Source organism: Anopheles aquasalis, chromosome 2 (assembly GCF_943734665.1).
Source record: "Anopheles aquasalis chromosome 2, idAnoAquaMG_Q_19, whole genome shotgun sequence".
NCBI lineage: Eukaryota > Metazoa > Arthropoda > Insecta > Diptera > Culicidae > Anopheles > Anopheles aquasalis.
The window spans coordinates 44675001-44695814 of NC_064877.1; the positions used below are offsets into that span (position 1 = coordinate 44675001).

Genomic DNA, 20814 nt, shown 5'->3' on the forward strand with positions numbered 1-20814 from the left:
AACTGCGAGGTCGAGATTTCACCCTGCCCCGGTGATGACCGGTCACGGGTCAGATCGTCCATATCGAGCTCGCTGGCACTGTTGCCCACGGATCCACTCGAACCACCACCGCTGGCCGGCAGGGACCACGTGCCGGACAGGCAGAGGGTAATGTAGGCGACAAGCACCGGTGTCCAGGTGTAGCAACGCATCGCGGCGCAAAAATAGGAACGCGAACAATCTGTTGGTGGGAAAAGCGAAAAACTTGAAAATCTTGCAAGCGGCGAGCAATTCCATACCAACTAAGCTAATTAAAATGACGGTCATAGAAATGGGGATTAGAATGAAGAATGATGTTTAATGTTTGTGATTAATTAAACTGATTCTCAAATGCGAACAGTGCCTTCACGAATGAAACGAATCATTTAAGCTCATAGTATCAGTCAAAAGACTCGAAGTGGACCATGAAATAGGCCTCGTCGAATGACACGATGATGTCGTTAACACAAATTAGACACGTGTGTGCGGATGCACTTCATAAAAGTAGGTGGATCAATTAGTGGAAACATTTACTTTCAACTCTGTTTTATGATTTCGGTCACTGATCGCCTGCATTAGAAGCGTTGCTCCAATGTACTTCGCCTACTCAGTTGCCGGCACCTCGCAACGCAGCCAATTACAATGTTTGTATGTTTGCGTTTTCATCGTTTCGGTTTGGTGAAGTTTTTTCAACTGCAACTTTTGCAGGCCCTATCAGAGGGAATGGAAATTTTCCTTTTTTCAAGGCTCTCTTTCCGTTTCTTTTTTCTCAAATCAAACAAACCCCTTTTGGAAACATTTGTAAGGGTTCTTGTTTGTGATTAATTTCGTCAGCATTACGCGGCATTTGGAAAAGTTTTTTAAGGGCATCAGACAGATCAGACAGAAGCCGAATTTTGATTTTGGATTTTTTTTAGATAGATGATTCAATGCGTTTTATTAAAAATATGTTTTATTTGTCTGTCAGTTGTGGTACAGTTATTAAATAGGGGAAGGGTCTTAGTGGGCATGACAACGAGGGAGAATCACAACGTGCATTTTTTTCTATCTATTTCGTTACGAAATAAACCGCGGAGAATTATTCTTTCGCATCTGTATGATACCCGAGAACTCCGCACCGTCGTCAATCAGCTTATCGTCCGTAAATTTCTACGATAAAGTTGTATCCATGGCCTCGCTGCGATTTCAGGTGTACCGTCGTGTAGTTGTAACCAATGCCACCTGCATACAAACTTGCATATCCTCCATTACCGTTGATGTACTGATCGACCACGGAAATAGCGGAGATGTTGCGCCCTTGCTGACCCTAAGAATAATTTGATTAAGCCGTATCACTACGAGTCCATGAGAATCAGCTCTCCGCTAATCTTACCTTCAACGGGTACACCAAATCGATGGACTTAACCTGCAGAATCGTACCAGACCGGACGGCAATGGTGCGGTTAAGTAGGACATCGCGCGGATCACGGACACCCCAGAAATAGTTGTGACTCTGGCTGGCAACCAGGCAACCGAACATCAGCAAAGCAACGATCACTGTTATTCCTTTCATTTTCCTCACGATCGATGTAGCACTAGGACGAGGATCAAATGTGAACTGTTTTGCTCTACTGCGAGAGATGGAGTGTAACTTGTGAATCGCTTGCTAACGCAAAAGCTTAAATAATGAAGAATCTATCCAACACGAGTATTGTGCAGCTGTTCTGTTTCTTATCTTATCAGTGCACGTGGTTTGTTGTCGAGTGAAACCACCCCAGAAGCCAAGCACACCTTTCTCTACCGTTAAATAAAAACACCAACAAAACATCATTCGTCACACGTTTTGCACTCCGTAGATGGTGGTAGATGCTTTATTCCGACGGTGTCTTATCTGCTTCCGGCTACTGGAAGCTGACTAAGAAAGAGATGACTAAGATGCCCCTCAAGTCTTGGCGGTTATTATGTGTCGGAACTCCATGGGAAACACATTTTGTTTCAAGATAAGAGCTGCAGTTGCCCTTGGTCTCTCGTCAGGTGACACTGTATCCGACTGTTGACCCGGTCATTGATATAGAACTGGACAGCTGTGGCTGGCAAAAAACCAGCACTAAATTATTTTTGGTTTTGTTTATTTAAAACTTGGAGAAGGCATTTCTATGAAACTTATTGCGCAAACCGGTGCAAACGAATTTGAGCACTATTTCATTTGTTTTTAATTCACTTTCTTCGATAAATATGCAGTTAAAGGCAACATGTTTAATCCAATCGTGTATTGATAGTTTCCACAATCATTCAATGATTTTTGAACTGACTTCTCAATCCTACCAGTCTTTAACAAACCGTTGATCTCCTGGAAATCAAACATTTCGGCTTAAAGAGAGGCTCAAGTGAAGCTTTGTCCATCACGCCATACTTCCATAGCGCGGCGGTACGAGCGAAGATTGTATCGATTATCGTCGCCCGATCGAAATGAAATCGATTCTCGGTCAGGCAGCACTTTACAAGGATAGTTCTTGTTATTTTTCGATGATACTCCATTCCATCCATCCGTTGCATAATCCATTCAATATTACTCCTTACGCCGACATCAACGGCAAATCCTCATTCGGTCCGCCCTTCCCTACTCCTTCTTCACAGCCATGCAAACGTTTGCCTGCGTCATCTCGGTTCTCGGTTCGCAAGAATAGAACTAATCCCCCTGGTCTCGTCCCGTCCCGTCCCGTCCCATGCACCGCATTGTGGCATCGGGCTGTTTCTGGTAGAAGAATAGATGAATCAACTGCCTCCTACTCAAACTTGGCTAGACCATTCTTGAACTATGATGACACATCTGAAGTGTAGAATCTGATAACGGCAATGATCTAACAGTAACATTGTGAGCTGTTGACTGAGCCTATGAAATTAAATTTCATTTGGAACGCGGCGGCCAAAGCGTTTATGTTGAATTGTGATACTTCATACCGCTTTCCGCTCTTTCATTTTCTCGAACTCTTACACAATACCATGGTATTGTGCGTAGGATCAACCAATCGAAGGTCTAGGGCATGTCCACAAGCCACCATTCTGTAAAAACGCCCTTCCGACAATGCTAATGCTGGTCAAGGGAGTGTAGTGTTTAATACTTGACACGCGCTTGTCGCGAAACAATCGAAGGGCAGAAAGTTCAAGCGAAATAAGAACCAAAAAGCGTTTATGCTGTAAGTAGAATCGGGTTATTTATAGAAGAAGAATAAGGAGCTTCAAATAACGTCCATGAGGTGGATGAAATTGGTAAAGGATTGAGATTTCGGGGATAGCAATCTGCTAATTAAAATCAAACAATCTGTTATCTGGCATTATCTCTTTCGTCACCAGCTTGTATTTCATTTCAGGAAAGATTACCTTTCCTAGTTTGAAAACGATTTGGGTCCTTAATCCAAAAACGGACCAATTTGATAAATGAAATTCTGTGACCATTTCCTCTTTATATTAACCTCTTATTCTATTGCATAAATTCTGTTGAGATATTTATAAACGAACGACTATCGCCTCAACAGTGACTGCAGCGAGCTGTTAGCTACAGTTGGCTCACTAACATCGTCCACAGAAGCTTCTATGCACTCAAATCAAAGGAGATAGGAGAAATAGTTGTGCAAATATTGCAACTGTGTAATAAAATTAGATTGCTTATTACTACGATTTAACAACACATTCAATTATCGCCGTTGTCCATAGTTTGCCACAATGTACGAGCAATGACATGCGTCTATATGCGCTGCGTGCAAATAAACCTCACGATGACACGTGCCATTTGCTGTGCTGCAACGGTCTGCAATTTACTACACTCGAATTTGGTATTCACAGCATGCCAGACTCTTTGGAGCCTTCATCCATGACGTCGTCTTCAGGCATTTCCACAAGGATGACAAGGATGTATAGCGGAGCGTGTAATGAAAATACACCATCGTGCAGCAGCACCGTATGATACAACTGACCGAGCAGAAGAAGAAACTTAACTGAACAAACAAACAAACAAACAAAAAGCAACACAAAAAAAACCGATATGTCCCTGCTGGTTATTAACTTCGTGCGACGTTGCTTCCATTATGCTCACAAATGGGCTTCTTGGTGCAACGTGCAAGCAAGCATGAAAAAAAAAAACAATTAGCAAACCTAATTGAGCAACTCATTGGTTCGCTGTTTTTTCCTCGCCTAAACCAATAAACACTCCGTCGTTCGTCTAACCGAGTAGCGGAAGTGACGATGCTTGAAAGCGACAGCCTCAAACAGGCGACATTTCACTGCAGCATAATGAATGAGCCGGTAGTATCACCCATTAAGGGTACTAGAGGAGTGTGGGGTACGGAGTTCGTCGGTGACATGACAGGCATCTATTCGATACATTGTGAGCCTGGCGCGGGAGAGGGGGGGGGTAATTTTCTCGTGACCAATTACGGCACATTACAATGATGCTTTTACAGCGTGCTTGTGGCAGGAGAATCCTTTCGTAACAAGAAGAGTTTGTTTCCGATGATCAAAGCTAGCTGGCGTAGCTGCGGTCAAAGGGATCCAAAGATTCCTTTCAGAAAGATTGTTTTCCAACAACACGCGAAACATTGTAGGTTTCCTTCGATTAGTAGGAATACCATCAAAGTTCCCATTCGATCATCGGTTGCTAGGCGTACAAATGATATTGTGCTCTCGTCGCAAAGGAATTCGTCGCCGTCATCTCCGTTGTTTCAGCCGCCACGAATCCTTTCAAATAATAGTTGATTAATTTGCAGTTTGGCGTCTTGGGCGTTTTAAACACGATTGATCCCCAGGCCAATGGAACAATCGAATGAGTCACTCTCGCAAGACCTGAACAAGCGAGCCACGTGTTTCATTCGTCACGGGATATTGTCCTTACCAGTGCTACTACCAGCGAGTAGCACTTGACGCGTGCCAACCAACGCCTCCTACGTTTGGTACTGCGCGCTATTGTTGCGACCAAACTTTAAGCAACTCGCGAGATGGTACCGCAAAGGGACCGGAAAGTGCTGGCAATTGTTGTCGCACAACATACACGCATACGGGGAGCCTCATGAAGGGCGGGCGGATGAGCGTGATCGGAAAAGCTAAACACACCACCAAACCGCCCCCCAAAATCGGCGGCAACAATAGCTATTATCTGGCATTATTTATCATTCCACAAATAATCCTTTGCGTATTCTTCGGGCGTTGGTCCCGAACGAGCCACAGCGAACCGAAAGGGAGCCCAAGGGAGCGAACACCAGCAGCCTACTTGGCTTGGCGTTGGGTTCAATAACGTATTTTATTGTGCCCCGAGCGGGAGGATCGACTGCGTGCCCATGGGCTGATTAGAGGCGCTTATGGAAAATGAGGTTTTCCGTAAGGTGGTAAGCGGGGCGGGGGGCATTTTCCTCCCTTCAGTGTCTCTGAATTTGTGGTAGTGTTTGTGTGTGTTTGCGTAAACTCAAGAAAATCATCGCAAACACTATGTTCGAGTGATTATGTTCGCCCGTGGCCTTTGGAGTATGAGTATGGTCTGTGCGCGCGGCTATTATTGGCGGGGTAGTTGCGGAAATAGTCTCTTAATCTCGTGATCTCGTCGGTTTTGGGGAGACATGGGTGTGGCAGCACAGTTTAATAACATTGTTTTAGGGTTTTGTGTGATGTTGTAAGTGAACCAATTCGATGTCTCGACGATGACTTGAACCCAAATGCTAAGCTATAAAATAAGCTAAAATAAAAGGAAAGCATATATGAGATGCGAGCATGCAGATTTTGCTGCTGGTTTCTAATTGAGTTTCGTGCACAAAATACTCATTAACACTTAACCCTCATCTTCATCATTGCTCTAGCCCCCGTTAACGGCTTCCGAAAAGCTGATCATGATAAGCGCATAACGTCGTCATCGAACCGATTACGATGCGAGGTAAGTTTATTACCATTACCAGCGCCCCCGGGGTAATCTAGCTGATGGGCCACGCGCGGAGCATTGATTGATTCGCGGAGGCCCCGAAAAATCCCGAAAAAGCTATCGCAACAATAGCATAATATAACAATCACTGTCGAGAAAAATCAATTTCCTACGGATAAATGATATTAAGCAATGGGGCACCGTGTTACCGGGAGTATTGCAGTGTGATCATACACTCCCGGGGGCAGAACACACGCGTCATAAAAAATAAGAATCTACCATCTGGGGAATTTCAGAGACGTAGTGTCAAGCTGTTGCGCCTAAGGAGCTAATTTTATCGCTCCTGAAATGGTGCTGCAAATGGTGCTGCCATGCGAGAGGTGTCTACCAGCATTTTATAATGTTTCAAGAGTGAAATGACGGGGGAGACGGCACAATCGGTTTAATAAGGACATTTTCTGGTTAGTAAAAATAATACCCTTGCCACAGGTTTCCGTCACTGCGCGTCTTGGACAGTGAGCTCCCAAGAAGTGATTTCGAGACCGGCTACTAGACCGGCATCCTTTCACCAACTGTTGATCATTTCCTCCAACTAATGGGATTCGCTACAGCCCGGAGGTTAAGCGGTGGTTAAGAGAACGTCCTTTCAATTATCTTCACAGAGACTTCCTTCCGGTGCGAAAGTGCTCTGTAGTGGAGCCTCTTCAAGGTCTGGTTCGTTGGTGAAAGTCACGTGTGGATTATGATTTTAAAATCCTCTGGTTACTGCGATGGTTCAAAAGGTGAAGAGAGACTAGCTTGCGGTGAGTATGATCAGCGAAGTAGTCGCCTCGCTATGCTATGGTAACGGCGATGCTACTGCTGCTGCTTGAGTTTAAATATTTGATAAACCACTCGTCAGCTGGTGGATGGCGCCGAACATTAACATAATGACTATACAATGCTCTGTCTGCGTTACTGCATACATTCTCGACGCCATCAAAATGCACCTCAGGCATCCGGAAAATGTATCCTTCGCACTCTCGCGTTGGACCGATTCGCGAGTTCGTTCGTTCGATATGTCATTCCAACGTACCATTCATCCGCACGTGGCAGCCCCTCCTAGCGCAGCCCTAGCACCGTCCCCGTTCCCCCGAAGGCCCGTTGCCGATAGATATGCTGATATAACGATATTTTTTCTCGGTTTTCCCATTGCTACGCGATTTTCCACTTGCGGCAGATTTTTGCACTGCCTTTTTTTCTCCCCGATTCCCCGTACGCGCCGGCGGCTTGCGTGACTAATATTGCCAGCCAGCGAGTGAGCTTAAGTGCGTAACCTACGCCCTGGTGCGCACCATCATCTCCTTCCTCCGCTCCTTCGATGTCATGTAATTTTGGCAACGATGTTTTTATTAGCATGCTTCAGCTGCCGGCCGCTCTGCCTTCACGCCATCGAATCGCAGCGTAACGACACTTTTCAAACAACGACCACGACGGCAAGTGGCCGTGGCGGCGTGCCGTGTCGGAGGAATGGCCAAATGCGAAATGATTTCACATCACTTTTGGCCACCAACGTGCACGTGTACATGGTGCTATGATGCTATGTGATGGAATGTGCCCATGGCCCTGGGAATGTGTCTGCGCTCGCGTTTTAATAATGTCATTCCGCGGGGCCACCACCATCATCATCTTTGGCATCGATATTTTTTTTGAGCGACAGTTCCGGGGGTGCTGCTGAGCCGGTACGTGACGTTACGTGTTGGTGCTGTTGGAACACATAAATCAAATCACATCATTTTACTTCTATCGGTCGGTGTCTGTCTGTCTCTCTCTCTCTCGCTATCTGTCGGTTCTTTTTCACATGGATGCTGGATGGTTTTTGTTCGGAATTGCATTGTTTACACACATTCTTTAGGTACTTATTGCGTGCCGTGGTTTTTTTTTGTTCCGAAACACGGCTTTACTGTTAAATTGATGCTCAGCATGTTGGTGCCCACCCTCCGGCCTATTCTTTCCGACCACATTAATGATAACGAGTGTAGTCTGCCGATTCCAGGGGCACCACGCGTTCGCAGCATTCTGAATCCGCTTGAATGGCATTAGCATCCTGTTCAGTTGCGACGAAGAGAACTTTCACTCAGTTCTGTTTTCTATCCGTTCCAAGGCAAACGATGCACTCTATTCTATCGTTCCAGTATTAGAAGCCACCACGAGAAGCCCCTGAAGCTCCCTGAATGCGCTTAGCTATACGTACACCAACAAGCTTATGCATAATTTCTACCCTAGAGTGAAACGTTAATTTCGGCAGCAAACAACAGACTTTCCTCGTTGTAGCGCTCTCGGTTGTGCTTCCATGAGACCACGCTTATAACGGCTGTTTAGCACACGATGGTCCACAAACCTGATCCACAGTGGGATTTTCGAATGTTCGGTATGAAAATCGGAAAATAACACTTATCACCATCGAGCAGCAGCTTCCGGGTTTGGGGTTATTTAAGGCTCCCCTTAAGCCTTAAGGCTTCGGTATTTAATCTTTTTGACACATATTTTTAGCATTTTAGCCTGAACGTTGATTTTTGGATCAATCGATGAAAAACTGACAAAAAATCCGCGTTTCATACAAGGATACATGCAGCTCGCTACTTTGAACAGCGTTTCCTAAAAACCAACATTTTCAAAGCCGGTGCCCATCGTACCGTAAAAACTACTGCACCGATTGATTTGAAATTTTTATCACATAATCTACATACTCTTTGCAAGGTAGCCTCATCAAGATTTTATGAAAGTTGTTGATACTTTTTTTTAAACTAATCTTTGAAACTCGTGTTTTTAATCAAAATGACAAAAAGCATCACTTTTCCAACTTAAAAAATCTGCCAAAAATCGAAAAATAGGAAATTACACAAAAACTCGACGGGGCTACCTTGATAAACTTATAATCTATCAAATGAATATCTATTTGTATTTTTCTAATGATCCATCACGCAGCTACTATGAGATCCGGAAAAAGTACCTTTTCGCAGACGCACCTTAATAAATTTGATGCCATGGATGAAGTTTTTTATCAATCTTCTTCAAAATAGAACCAAATACATTTTAAAAGTTGTAGTTTAATATGCCATTCACTTGTTAAAATAAAATTGAATAGTTACGTCACAAAAAATTGTCAAAAATGATCCTTTTTTGGATGGTCCTGGTTTCATCTTGTAAATGGGACTTGGCAAAAGAGGTTCCTGGAACTCATTTGACCAGTTGTACAGACCTCAATGGACCACTGTGTGCTGGATGGCTGGACGGAGCAACACATCAAAGGCATTTCCCGAATGTAAAGCAATTGTCACGCTATCCTTGAATCCGCAGGGATCCATCACGCATAAGAAGGAGGACACATCCATCGTTGTCGAGCCTAAAGCGTGGCAGTAGCTTGTCTTGCGTTACGTTGCGGTCTGGTTTGCGATTATGCTCACATCCGGTGCCGGTGGATCCCTTCGATCCTTTCGTACTCACAGGCTCGCCCTAGGAAAGGCGATAAGCGATTGTGCTAATGGTTTGCTAAACACCCGTCGCGCCGTTTGATGGATAAATTCTCGATCTCGATCTTTCCCATCCACCATCGGGTGCGGACGTTGCAAATTATGCAAGTAATCACGGATAATGAATTTGTGGCTGGAATCCCTTTTTCGAGGATTTCGAGCGCAAAATATGGAACACACCTGCAGCTGCTCCTTCTTTGTTGCCAGAGCAACGCATGCGTTCGCATACTACGACAGCAAACAAACAACCGAAACTTGATCATCGCCTCCTACTGCAGTTCATGGAAGGGGTTCATATTAGGTTGGGTAATAAGTCTTTTCGTATTTTGGCAATAGATGGCTTTGGAGTCGTCTATCTCCACCGTTATAAATCACATTATGTCATATCATACCACGTTGTTTTAAGGGACATTTGATGTATCTTTTAATCAAAACAGAACAGAATTTGGAGCAGTGACCAAAAAGTTATAGCTGTCCAAAGATGAGTGAAAATAGTGAAGAAATTCGCTATATTTTGAAAATGTTCTACAAAAAAGGGAAAAATGCCACGCAAGCCTCCAATTAAATTTGTGATGTTTAGGGGGACGATGCTGAATCAGTTCGTGTAGCATAACGATGGTTCGCGCGCTTCCGTTCTGAAAATTTTGATGTCAAAGATGCACCTCGCTCTGGCCGACCTATCGTTGCTAAAGTCGATGAAATTATTGAAAGGATAGACCACGATCGTCACATAAGCAGCCATTACATCGCTAAGGAACTAAACATTCACTATAAAACCGTTTTGAGCCATTTAAAAAAGGGTGGGTTAAAAAAAAGCACGATTTTTGGATACCGCATGAATTGTCAGCGAAAAGTTTATTGGACCGAATTAACATCTGCGATTCTTTGCTGAAACGGAATGAAATCGAACCGTTTCTGAAGCGAATGGTTACAGGACATGAAAAGTGGATCAAATACGACAATAACGTGCGAAAACGATCATGGTGCAAGAATGCAGAAGCTACACAAACAGTCCCAAAGCCAGGAAGATGCCGCGGAAGGTTATGCTCTGCGTTTGGTGAGATTGGAGAGGAATCAATCATTATGAGCTACTCCAGAAAGGTCTAACTATTAATTCTAGACTTTACTGTGACCAATTGATGATATTGAAGCAAGCAATCGAAGAAAAACGGCCAGAATTGGTCAACAGAAAGGCCTTCGTCTTCCACCATGACAACTCACATCTTTGATGACTCTGAAAAAACTGGGAGTGCTTGGCTGGGAAGTTTTGATGCATCCTCCATATAGCCTAGACCTTGCACCATCGGATTACCACTTGCTTGGTTCTATGCAAAACTCCCTTAGTGGAGTACCGCTACCTTCAAGAGAAGCATGTGAAAACATCGTGTCACAGTTTTTTAACGATAAACCACGGAGTTTTTACACTAAAGGAATTATGTCTTTAGCCTAAAAATGGCAAAAGGTGGTTAACCAAAATGGATAATATTTGGTTGAATAAAGTTGCTCAAAACTAAAAATATATCCCTTTGAAGTTTTACTCAAAATACGAAAAGACTTATTACCCAACCTAATATATCAAAGCGCAACCAACCATCGGGCACGTGGTGGTCCATCTGTGGTTCCCTGGCACCGGATGATGGTCGAGATCAATTGCGCGTGGCACGTAACGGGCAATCAAATGCTCATCAAACCCGTAACGGCTGTCGCTCCTTGAGGGGCGCTCCATTTTTGACTTTTCCCTTTTTCCACCCAGTAAAAGATGTTGATCTTACGATTTATGCGTTCGTTAGCCACATCGTCATCGACGGACAGCAGTCCATGCGATGGACGCTCAGCTCGTCCTACACAGCAGCATCCTTCTCATTACGAATGCCCCCTGCTGCTGACGAGTGTTGCTTAACAACGCGTGGAAACGGGGCCACGGCAAGAAGCAAAAAGGGGTTCAAATCGGGGCTCCTCTTCTTCTGGAGTTTGAAAGGTTGGCTCACTTGGCGAACGATAGTACTGTGCACAGTGGCCACTGGTTGCAGTAAACATTTTTGTGCTCCAGTTTCGCAAATTGGTCATACGGTCTTGTCCATTCACCATACCCTCCCTACTGTTAACCAGGGGTGGGTGCATCCATTCGCGACCAGAAATCGGCAGCATAAGGAGCCCTGGATGATATCCGGCTGCTAATAAAATTCGCCTGCTCATGGCACTGTGTTGTTACGCTTTCCTTACGATGCCGTTGCCAATGGAATGCCAATGAATTAACGCAAGGCTGTGCAGTGCAGCGGCAGTGGCATCCTTCTGGACCGGATATTTTTCCCTTTTCGCGAGTCAAGCTAATCTTTTGCTCTCTTGAGTTTTCTGTTTCTCCATTGAGGCGGAAAAAGCTTACCGATTGACGGGAAATTACCTGCAGCCGGCTGCGCGCAGACTGTTGCACTTGACGGCGCTTGACGTCATTAGAGGTGGCGCCCGCCCCCCCCCCGACAAAACAGTTCTCAAGCAAGGTTTGGCTTTGTTTCTCGCTCGAAATCCTGCAATCTTTGCCGGCTATTCATTAGTTTCTACCAGTAGCTCCAGAAAGGTGTTGACGAGAAGATTGTACACCTCCGCAAGACGCAAAGGCGCAAAGTTGTGTCGGCATAGTTGGACTTGTTTGGCTTGCGATGGAAAAGTAAAGGTGAGCAATTAGATTTGCATCTTGAGAAACGAAACACCATGTTTTGTCAGGTGCGCGATGGAAAGCGATTTATGCGCTGCTGAAACAAGTTTGTGAAACTGTGTAATAATGATGTAGATCAAGCGGAAGGTGGTAAATAACAGCATTCATTTCGTTCAATATCCGACGCAAAGCGGGCGCCACTGCCACTGGAGGTCAACTTTGTTTTTTTGTTCTTAATTCAATTTCCATTAGAAGCTTAGCAGGCTCGACCTGTAACACTCATACGAACCATATGCGGCTGCGTACTATAGTTGCCCATGCTTTTGATCGCTCGAGTGCGTCTCGATAAATGTCATCACACTTGCCACTCTCTAGAAGAAGGCCATGCAATGCTGCCATGCTGTGAATGCACCACACCGCAGGACGAACAATCACGCTGGCACAGAAGAAAACAATGGCCGTCAACGGAATCGCTTATTTACAGACGCTTACCGCGCTTCCGCTTATCGTCCGTAGCCTGCGACGCGTCGTGTGGAATCAACAGGTTCCGTCCCGGTGCAACGGTGCACTGGCCGCGCGTACAAATCCTTCTTGAGCAAAACAACACCCACGGCATGCTCGGACGATCGGCATGTGACAGGTTTAATTGAATTTCCCTTAACCCAAGCCCAACTGGCACGCTCCACTGGCCACCGCTGAAGAAGAAGAACGGCGATGGTGCGACACACAAGCAGTGTGCAGCACATGCAAAAACCGATTTCGTTTCGACGAAGCGGAGCTCTTCCTTCCCGGTTTCTGTACCATCTTTCTGCTTCTTATTTGTCATGTGGTTAGTGTGCCAAGTGGCCTCAACATAACCATCCTTCCGCAGAGTGAAAGGATGCCATTTTTATTGCATTCTTCGTGGTGTGGCAGTAAACATAAAAAGAGGAGAGGGAAATCTGCTACATCTGCTGCTACTGCACTCCATGCTGCATATGTTGCTGCACGTTTCCTGTCGATTGTATCAATTTGTAATCATTTATGAACCTAAACATGTACCGCACCCACAGGCATCATCTCGTGTTGAGTAGCAGCAGCATCATCGATGGAAGAGTGAATTTGAAAATGGCCATGTGGTGAATGCAAACGGAGCAATCTGCAATCTACAATGCTTCAAGATGCTGCTCTGCATAAGCTTCGATTCAAGGCTCGATATTTGATTGTGATACAAGCTGCACTCTGCATCGTAGCTGCACCATCGCACATCGTTCTAGGCCCCATTTGTGCATCGACCGACTGCCAACTAGTCTGGTCTGTCCATGCCAAGCCTTGTTAAACACTAAATCAACAAACCCTTCCATGCAAACCCTAGTGCCGGCAGCAATCGATACTTCCAGTGCAGTGGGGCCGGCTTTAAAGTTCGAAATCCGTAACAGTCCCCAGGGACATCCAACGTAACGACCTCGCTTCACTTTTCGCTTTTCAATTAAACTCGGTTTCGGTACTTCTGGTCGGCTTAGATGTGGTGCAAAGTAACGGCAAAAAACTGCCATTTGCCGGTATATGAGTTTCGTATAAAAAAGCATAAAATGTTGCGCTCGAGGCCGCCTCTCGCCGCCTTTCCCCGAAAAAGCGGATAAAGTGATAAAACCATACACCGAACCTCTCGATTCGCGTGGATTAGGTGTTGCTGATTGTGTTTCTTCGGTCCCGGGGTGGGCCGAAAAGCCGTCCATCGCACCCCGGAAAACACGCGGATTGCATCGCGCACCGCAGATAAGCTGTGGTCGCACCGGCGGCGACAACAAATTCTGCACAGATCCCTATCCTAAACATAAGATCCACTAGACAGACGGCAGCGCAGGTCGAGCGGTACGAAATCCTCTCGCCCCGGCTCTTTGGCGAGCCGGGAAATGTTATCTTTCCCGTCACCGGAAGCCTAATTCTGGGACAATCTCTCTTCCTTCTTCCGCGGCTCTGGCTTGTGAAGCTTTGTGAATTCCTTTTAAAATTCCAAGCACTTCACGATGCTCGAGGGCTCGGTTTGGTCAACAGGTCAGCGACATACAGTGGCACAGACCCAGTGTCCTCGCGTTGACCGGACGGAAGGACCGATGACTTGAGGCAAAGACTTGAGTCAAGGATCTGATTAAAAGTACATCAACGGAGAGAATGCGAGTGGCGCACACTCTGCTGCATGATGTGTTGCTTGATGGCACTTAGTACGACATGTCGTGGAGTCCTCTGGAACTTCCGGTCACCGTTGATAAACACTTCACAACTTCACAAGCATTTCCGTGTGTACCGTGGCTGTTGCACTTTTTGCAGCGGCCTTTTGTGCGGATGGTTTGTGATTGGCCAGTAGTCCAGCATGGATGGTCATTGGGGCCTAGCGACTCCCGACATTCTGCCTCACCGCCAGATGTACCCCCTTTGGAGCACGGCCATCTTGACGACATGTTGCTTTGCAAAAGCCCAAACCAAAGTGACTACGTGATCGAATTCCAACGGTCACATTCATCATGTACCGGGAGGACGGAGAAGTAGAAGAGAAGGAGGCATTTGTTCAACGAAGAAAAAGACGAAGTTGAACGGAACATGGGAGAAAGCTGAACGGTAGAAGAGATGAAATTCCATCATTCGAACGATATCAGTTCAGGTTAATGATGGCCACACCGGCAATAGGACGACGTGTCCAGAACGTGACAGTTGTGTTATCAATTTTCGGACCCCAAACGGATGGAGGCGCAAGACGCAAGCGCCACGATTGACGACTCGGTATCGGTAAATCAGGTCCACTATGACGCGCTGTTGCTGCTGCTGCTACTACTAACTGATTGACATCAGTATGGGAACCTGGGGGTATGGTGGTCATTGGAAAACTACGTCCTACGTTCATCGTACGTCCTACACGCCGAACTTTGGTCTTAATCCGCTACGGTTACGCTCGACGTGTGACAATCACAATGGATCATAATGACCGAAACCAACACAAAACGTGGTGGTGAAACGTGTGACAGTTACATTCGCCTGATAATATAGGATTACTGATATGAAGAGTTACCAACTTCACACTGTTGTATCTTTCAAACTGCTCGTAACATCGACGCCAAAAATTGTTTTAGTTACAGTTTAATATATTGTTTACAAGTTGGTCATATATTGTTTACGCAAATGCGTTTGGTAGGCATTTGCGTCTATGTTTTGTAGATTTTTGCTATCAGGATGTAATTCAATAGTAATAGCTGCGGTGGCGATTATTTGGCTGGAAAATCACATCCTTCTGCTAGGATTTGTGAGCTCAGTCACCTTAAAATGAACAAAATGTTTGTGTATCGCACCATAAATCGATACAATGGTACTGATAGTATTACAAAACGCCTTTGGTAGTGGATCAAAACAAACCGCAACATCGCCAGAAATGATTCGGAAAGTGAAGGCCACAATTCAACGAAATCCGCCGCGCTATCCAAAAAACCTTGCAAAAGATATGAACATTTCACCTCTAAAAACGATCGTGATTACTTGATCGATGGTTCATACTTCGAATTTCAGCCTAAGTACGACCACTAGTACCAATTTCCCATCGCAATCATTGGTTTGGACCGCGCTGTGACCGCTGATGGGCGCTCTTCAACTGTTTTCATCGATCCTGGAGTCAAAATGAAAGCAACACATTATCGATAATATGTCTCGAAAGGTGCTTTAGAGCCGTGGACACGCAAAGCTTTTGGTCGCAGACACACCACCGTCTCTTAAAATTCGTGTGAACCAAAAAAATGGTTAAAAAACCATGTTCCACACTTCATTTCGTCCACACAGTGGATTTAGATTTTGGCCAGACGCAAATCCAATGGACCATTCCATCTGGCCCAAGTGAGAGAGCATGGCGAGGACTAAAAAATAAGCCAGTATGGATGCGCTAATGAAATCGATTGTACGAGAACGAGCCAACATACCGCAAAATCACATTCGTGCAGCATCATCTTTTTTGTTTTACCATTTGAAGGCTATAGTCAAGGCAAAAGGTGATCAGATCGAGCTAAAGTGAATGGTTTCTGAGATTTTGATTATTTTTAAACCAATTTAGTCTTTAAAAATTAATACAAATTCATTCAAACAAAAAAGTTATAGTGTTTTTTGAATAGGTAACCCTTCTCATGTAAGTAACGCTGTAGATCGCTGGACGGAAAGGCAGCCGAGGCATCCTTCGATCGATCACACCGAAGCAGAGCTACGGAAATGAATATTTTCATTTCGATTCTGTATAAACGATTACCGCTGCTGCTGCTGTTGCTGCTGCTGCTGCTGTTGCTGCTGCTGCTGCTGCTGTGATTGTTGACAATCAGCGATAACAGTCGCGGTTTTTTGTTTAACTGAAAAGCGCAACGAACAACGAAGCGCAACGAACATTCGCGCGGGCGTTACAGTGAACTGTTTCTCCCTTCCAGCCCGGAACCAGAGCAAAGCAGATTGCCGGTACGGCGGTGTGAATAAATACGATTGCTTTACTGCCCATTTGTCTAAATATAATAAAAGGATAACAACCGGGGCGGTAGCGACGGTATGATATGTACCATACACCCAGTGAGCGAGTAGTGTGGGTTGCGTACGGTACGCGTAACCAAGCTATGGCCCCCGTACGCCTCTAGGTGCCCACAGCAATCACAGTCAACTTGGGGTCAACCGAGTGGGTGCTGGTTGGCTGACTGGCCTGGGGTAAGAATCCTGTTTGCTCATTTTATTTCCGGCAATTTACGCCCGGCTCTCGCTTACTATGTGGTACTGAACCGTGGGAAAACCAGCGTACGGCAGGCATTAACATTCGGCAGCTGTCCCCACGCGGTCACCGGTTTATTGCAATTTATGAACCAAAAAGAAAAAGGGACAAGACACCACAAACCACAAACGAACAAATATTCTTCCGATGGCTACTTCCTTTCCTCGGTGTCTCCTTCTCTGAAAGTTGACCAAGAAATCCAAGGGTCCTCGGTATGAATGGATCGCTTTCCGGTGCACACTGGATAGCCCTCCCGGTTGGCGCATCTTCTCGTCTGTTTATGCATAATCTATCGAAGAAGCAGTGCGGTGGGGGTCCCTCGGGGGGCAGAGTCGATATCATCGTATCGCCCATTCGCAACGGAATGGTTTTGGGGCCCTTGGGAATCGAAAGACCGTCGGGAGAGAGCAGCAACAGTTTCCGTTCGTGGTTTCCGTTCCGTTGGTTCTATATGCAAACCGGAAACGGTGCATATTCAGCAAGGGAGTTGATTGCTATGCTATACCGTCCCATTTTAGGATTCTAGAATACTAAACTGACAAACGCCCAGTCCAAAAGCTATCCTTTTTGGGGCGTCAGCGTGTCTGGAGTGAGTTCGTTTTGGTCGGAAAAGTTGTAAAGTTTGCCAATTGGCTTAAGGTGGTTCCGTTAAACAGGGAAACTGTTCAAAGCTCAGAAACTCTCACTAGTCCGTTTACTATGAAATGGATAATGTTCGGTAGGAAAATATGATTCCACACCGCTACTACTGGTTTCTGTGCGGGAATGCTTTCTTCCTCCTTCGTGGAAGAAGAAAAGCAACAAGAAAAAAAACCCCAATACAGAACTCACTTCACGGACAAGCTGGAAACAAGAATGTGAATCATTTTAACAAGAAGCCAAACCAAACGGGAACAACGAACTGAGCAGGGGGGAAAAACGATACAAAACATTATCTTCCCCGGGCAGGACGACGGAAACCTGGACCGAGGACCTCCCAGCTTATCTTGCCACTAGGTCCACCGTCGCAGCCGCCGCCGACGCCGTCGTCAAAAGAGCAAGATGGAAATGTCATTCGACATTAACGAATCAAACATAAAAAGGCAGCTCGAGGAGGAGAACGAGCTACTATTCGTCGCGTCTCTCGCGTTCTGTCGACCGCCATCGATAACGATTTCGTCCGCCACGATGCGATGCTGGTGTCGCACTAATTTGAATGTTGCCCAAAATGATGAGCTTTAAATAGCGCGCCAGCGACATCTTGCCCAAACAGTCCAGGCCAGTATTTGGCCAGGCGAGTGTAGCGTTGCCTGTTGAGTTGCCGGAATTCGGTTACCTTTCGGTTAGTTTCGTCTCAATTTCGTTTGTAAAATACAATTAGCGCTCCTCGGATGATCCGTCTCATTGAGTACGGTCGGTGGAGGAAGCAGCAGCAACAGATAGCACACGAAGGACACTTGGCGAGAACTCAAGACACCGTCCAAACCGTCGCCCTGTTCTGCTGGTACGATTTCAATTTCAGGAAGCCACTTTTCGGACGACTGAACCGATATTTGGAATTCCCAGACGTGGACCTTTGATATTTGAGGCACCGAGGTGCACATCACCTTGGTCCGTTTGCGTTTTTTTTCGGTTCGTTGCTGGCGCAGTTACTCGCGAGGAAGCTCCCGTTGGGCCGTAGCAGCGAGACGGTCATAAAACTGTTTTCGGGGCCATTTGTAGTCTAGAGCCCTTTTTATTACTCCAGGTTAGAACGGTCCTGCCCAGTGTGCGGCCTAAACCTGACCAGGGCTAACAAAGTCGGGGACCTCGAGGGCCTCGAGGGCTTGTGCGTAGAATTCCACTGCATGGTTTGGCATTGGCGGACGATTTTATGGTTAGTGCACAACACCGTCGGTTATGGTAAGATATGACCACACCGGGACACTAAGAAACAGATCACTAGCCAGCCAAACAGAGTTCCTCCGATGGGAAACAGAAGTGAAGGTCATCCGGTTTTCCTTTCGTACAATTAGAAAACAGATTAGGAGGCTTTTGTTCGGTAAAGCGCACCTCGCTAATCGTTATTAATGTATCATTTAAGTTACTCATTCGTCGCTGCTAGCTTCCACCAAGTAATGGTTGCTCATTTAGGCATTAAAATTTAATTAGAAAAATGTAAAGCTCCTCCATTCGATAGCACCTCAGGACATTATCCTCCATTTCCTTGCGCCACTGACCTGCTAGTCAGAATGGATGGCCTGCTTTGCTGACGAAAGTGTGAGGTCCGGTGGAGTGGCACAAAGCTGCACGGCCTACTCGAGCAGAATGGACGGCAGATCGCAGGTTGATCCAATTGACATCCACGTCTTTGGAGTTGTCAAATTTGAAGCAGCAACAGCATCCATCCATCCAATTTAGCTCCCCAAATCCCTCAAATCCCGGGCTGACGTCAAGGAAATGGGATACAGAACACACCCGCGCGACGCACCGTGCAGATAACTCTCGCTCCGGGACTCGCGGGAACGCTTTAATTGCTCCGTCTAGTACCATTCAATTAACACTTCGGTGAATCCTCACCGGTGTTGTTTAATTGGTGAAATTAAATACTCTAAGACTTCCTCCATTAACGTCACCACCACCACCAGCACCACTCCCGCAACGTTTCGCTCCATTAGGTGTCCTTTTCGGGGGGGTGTTTTGGGAGGGAATTGGCCTGGTAGCGAGAGGCGGAGACTCCTGTGATGCGAGCTGTGATGTGTTTTTATTGCCTAATTACACACCTGCGTGCGTCGGAGATTCCCTTTGGAGAGGCTTCTGTTACATCCTCGGTACTTAATGGGATATTACTGAGTTTCAAGTGGGCCGTCGGTTCCGAGGAACTTTTGGATTGGATCATCGAGCAAGACAGAGTTGCCCTTTTGCCCCCTGTATTTCTAGCACACAAATACACTCGTAATAGTACACTCTTGGAACTCCACTTATCTCTTATCATTATCGATAGCTACGGTGACGGACGGAGGAAAGAATATTTTTCCTGCGAATCATATTCTATAATGACCTACCTAAAGGAAGTCGTCTGCTGCTTCTGCTACTACTGCTTGATGCACTGATCACTCAACGGGGGTGACCAAGCTGATGACAACCAATCAGAACCGTCGGAAGGGTCTGCTGATGGAAAGATAACCGCACAGCACCAACCACACTAAGCTGAGCTTGTAGCACACGCGGCAGTACCACTTGGTCTGCGAGGTCGAGTTCTGTAACTTTCGGTTCGGTTATGAATGGTTCACTTTTCCCACACACTATCTCTTTGCAGCCCTTTGGTTTTGGCGGTTAGAACACACGGTATTCAAACGACGTCGTCCGTCACCACCGATGATATCGGAACCGCCACGAACGCCTTTCGTCCGCACCACACAGCGACCGTTCACTATCCGCTCGCAGACACCTCTCGTCAAGCGTGTATGTTGACTTTATCGTCGCACAACAGTTGATGAGCATTTACAGCCGTCCGCTTATCGTCCTGGCGCTTTTATACAGCCGGTTCGGGCCACGGGTGCCGGGAGCCGGCAACCGGACCGTACCCGCGCCGTACCCGCACCGTGGTTTTCCCTCATTTTTTCCGCGCACCTTCGGTTTGTCGCCCGTCAAGCAACTAACTGTTGCTTGACCTCCTCCTCCTCCTCCCCCCCGGGGAAGGACCACAGGGGCTCCATCTCGCTCACTCACCCTTGGAGCCTTGGAGCTGCTGGAACGCTTGGAGCGAGCCTTTCGGCCACGAAGTAACGCTTTCGGCCGAAGATGAACTCGTCGTCTCCGTCGTCGGTGGTTCGAAGCCGAAGTGGTTAAATTTTGCGCCAAACCACGGCAACCACCGCACGTCGACCACGTGTTGCTGCTGCTGCTGGTGATGGTGATGGTGGCTCGATCGTGGTTCTCGTCCTGGTCGTGCCACGATGAATGAATCGGTTCTGTGCCTCGAAAATGGCTTCATTAGCTTTCTCGCGTAAGATTGATTCAGGGCCCG

General features: G+C 46.3%; 2 protein-coding genes across 2 annotated transcripts in view; both read right to left on the reverse strand.

The window, feature by feature from the left end:
• Positions 1-20274, reverse strand: part of LOC126581695 (helicostatins) — a 22585-nt gene extending 2311 nt beyond the window's left edge. Inside the window, exons 1-2 of the mRNA XM_050245534.1 lie at positions 19850-20274; positions 1-220 (exon numbers count right to left, since the gene is read on the reverse strand). The exon at positions 1-220 is cut by the window's left edge and continues 129 nt beyond it. Of these exons, the coding sequence (XP_050101491.1) occupies positions 1-191 (191 nt within the window). The 5' untranslated portion in view covers positions 192-220; positions 19850-20274. The remainder of the gene's footprint in view (positions 221-19849) is intronic.
• LOC126581696 (probable salivary secreted peptide) lies at positions 953-1660 on the reverse strand. Its single transcript, XM_050245535.1, has 2 exons — positions 1391-1660; positions 953-1324 (listed from the first exon to the last, which is right to left on the reverse strand). Exons 1-2 carry the CDS (start codon positions 1568-1570, stop codon positions 1151-1153), a joined length of 354 nt encoding a protein of 117 aa, XP_050101492.1. The 5' UTR covers positions 1571-1660; the 3' UTR covers positions 953-1150.
• Positions 20275-20814: the final 540 nt, after the last annotated feature.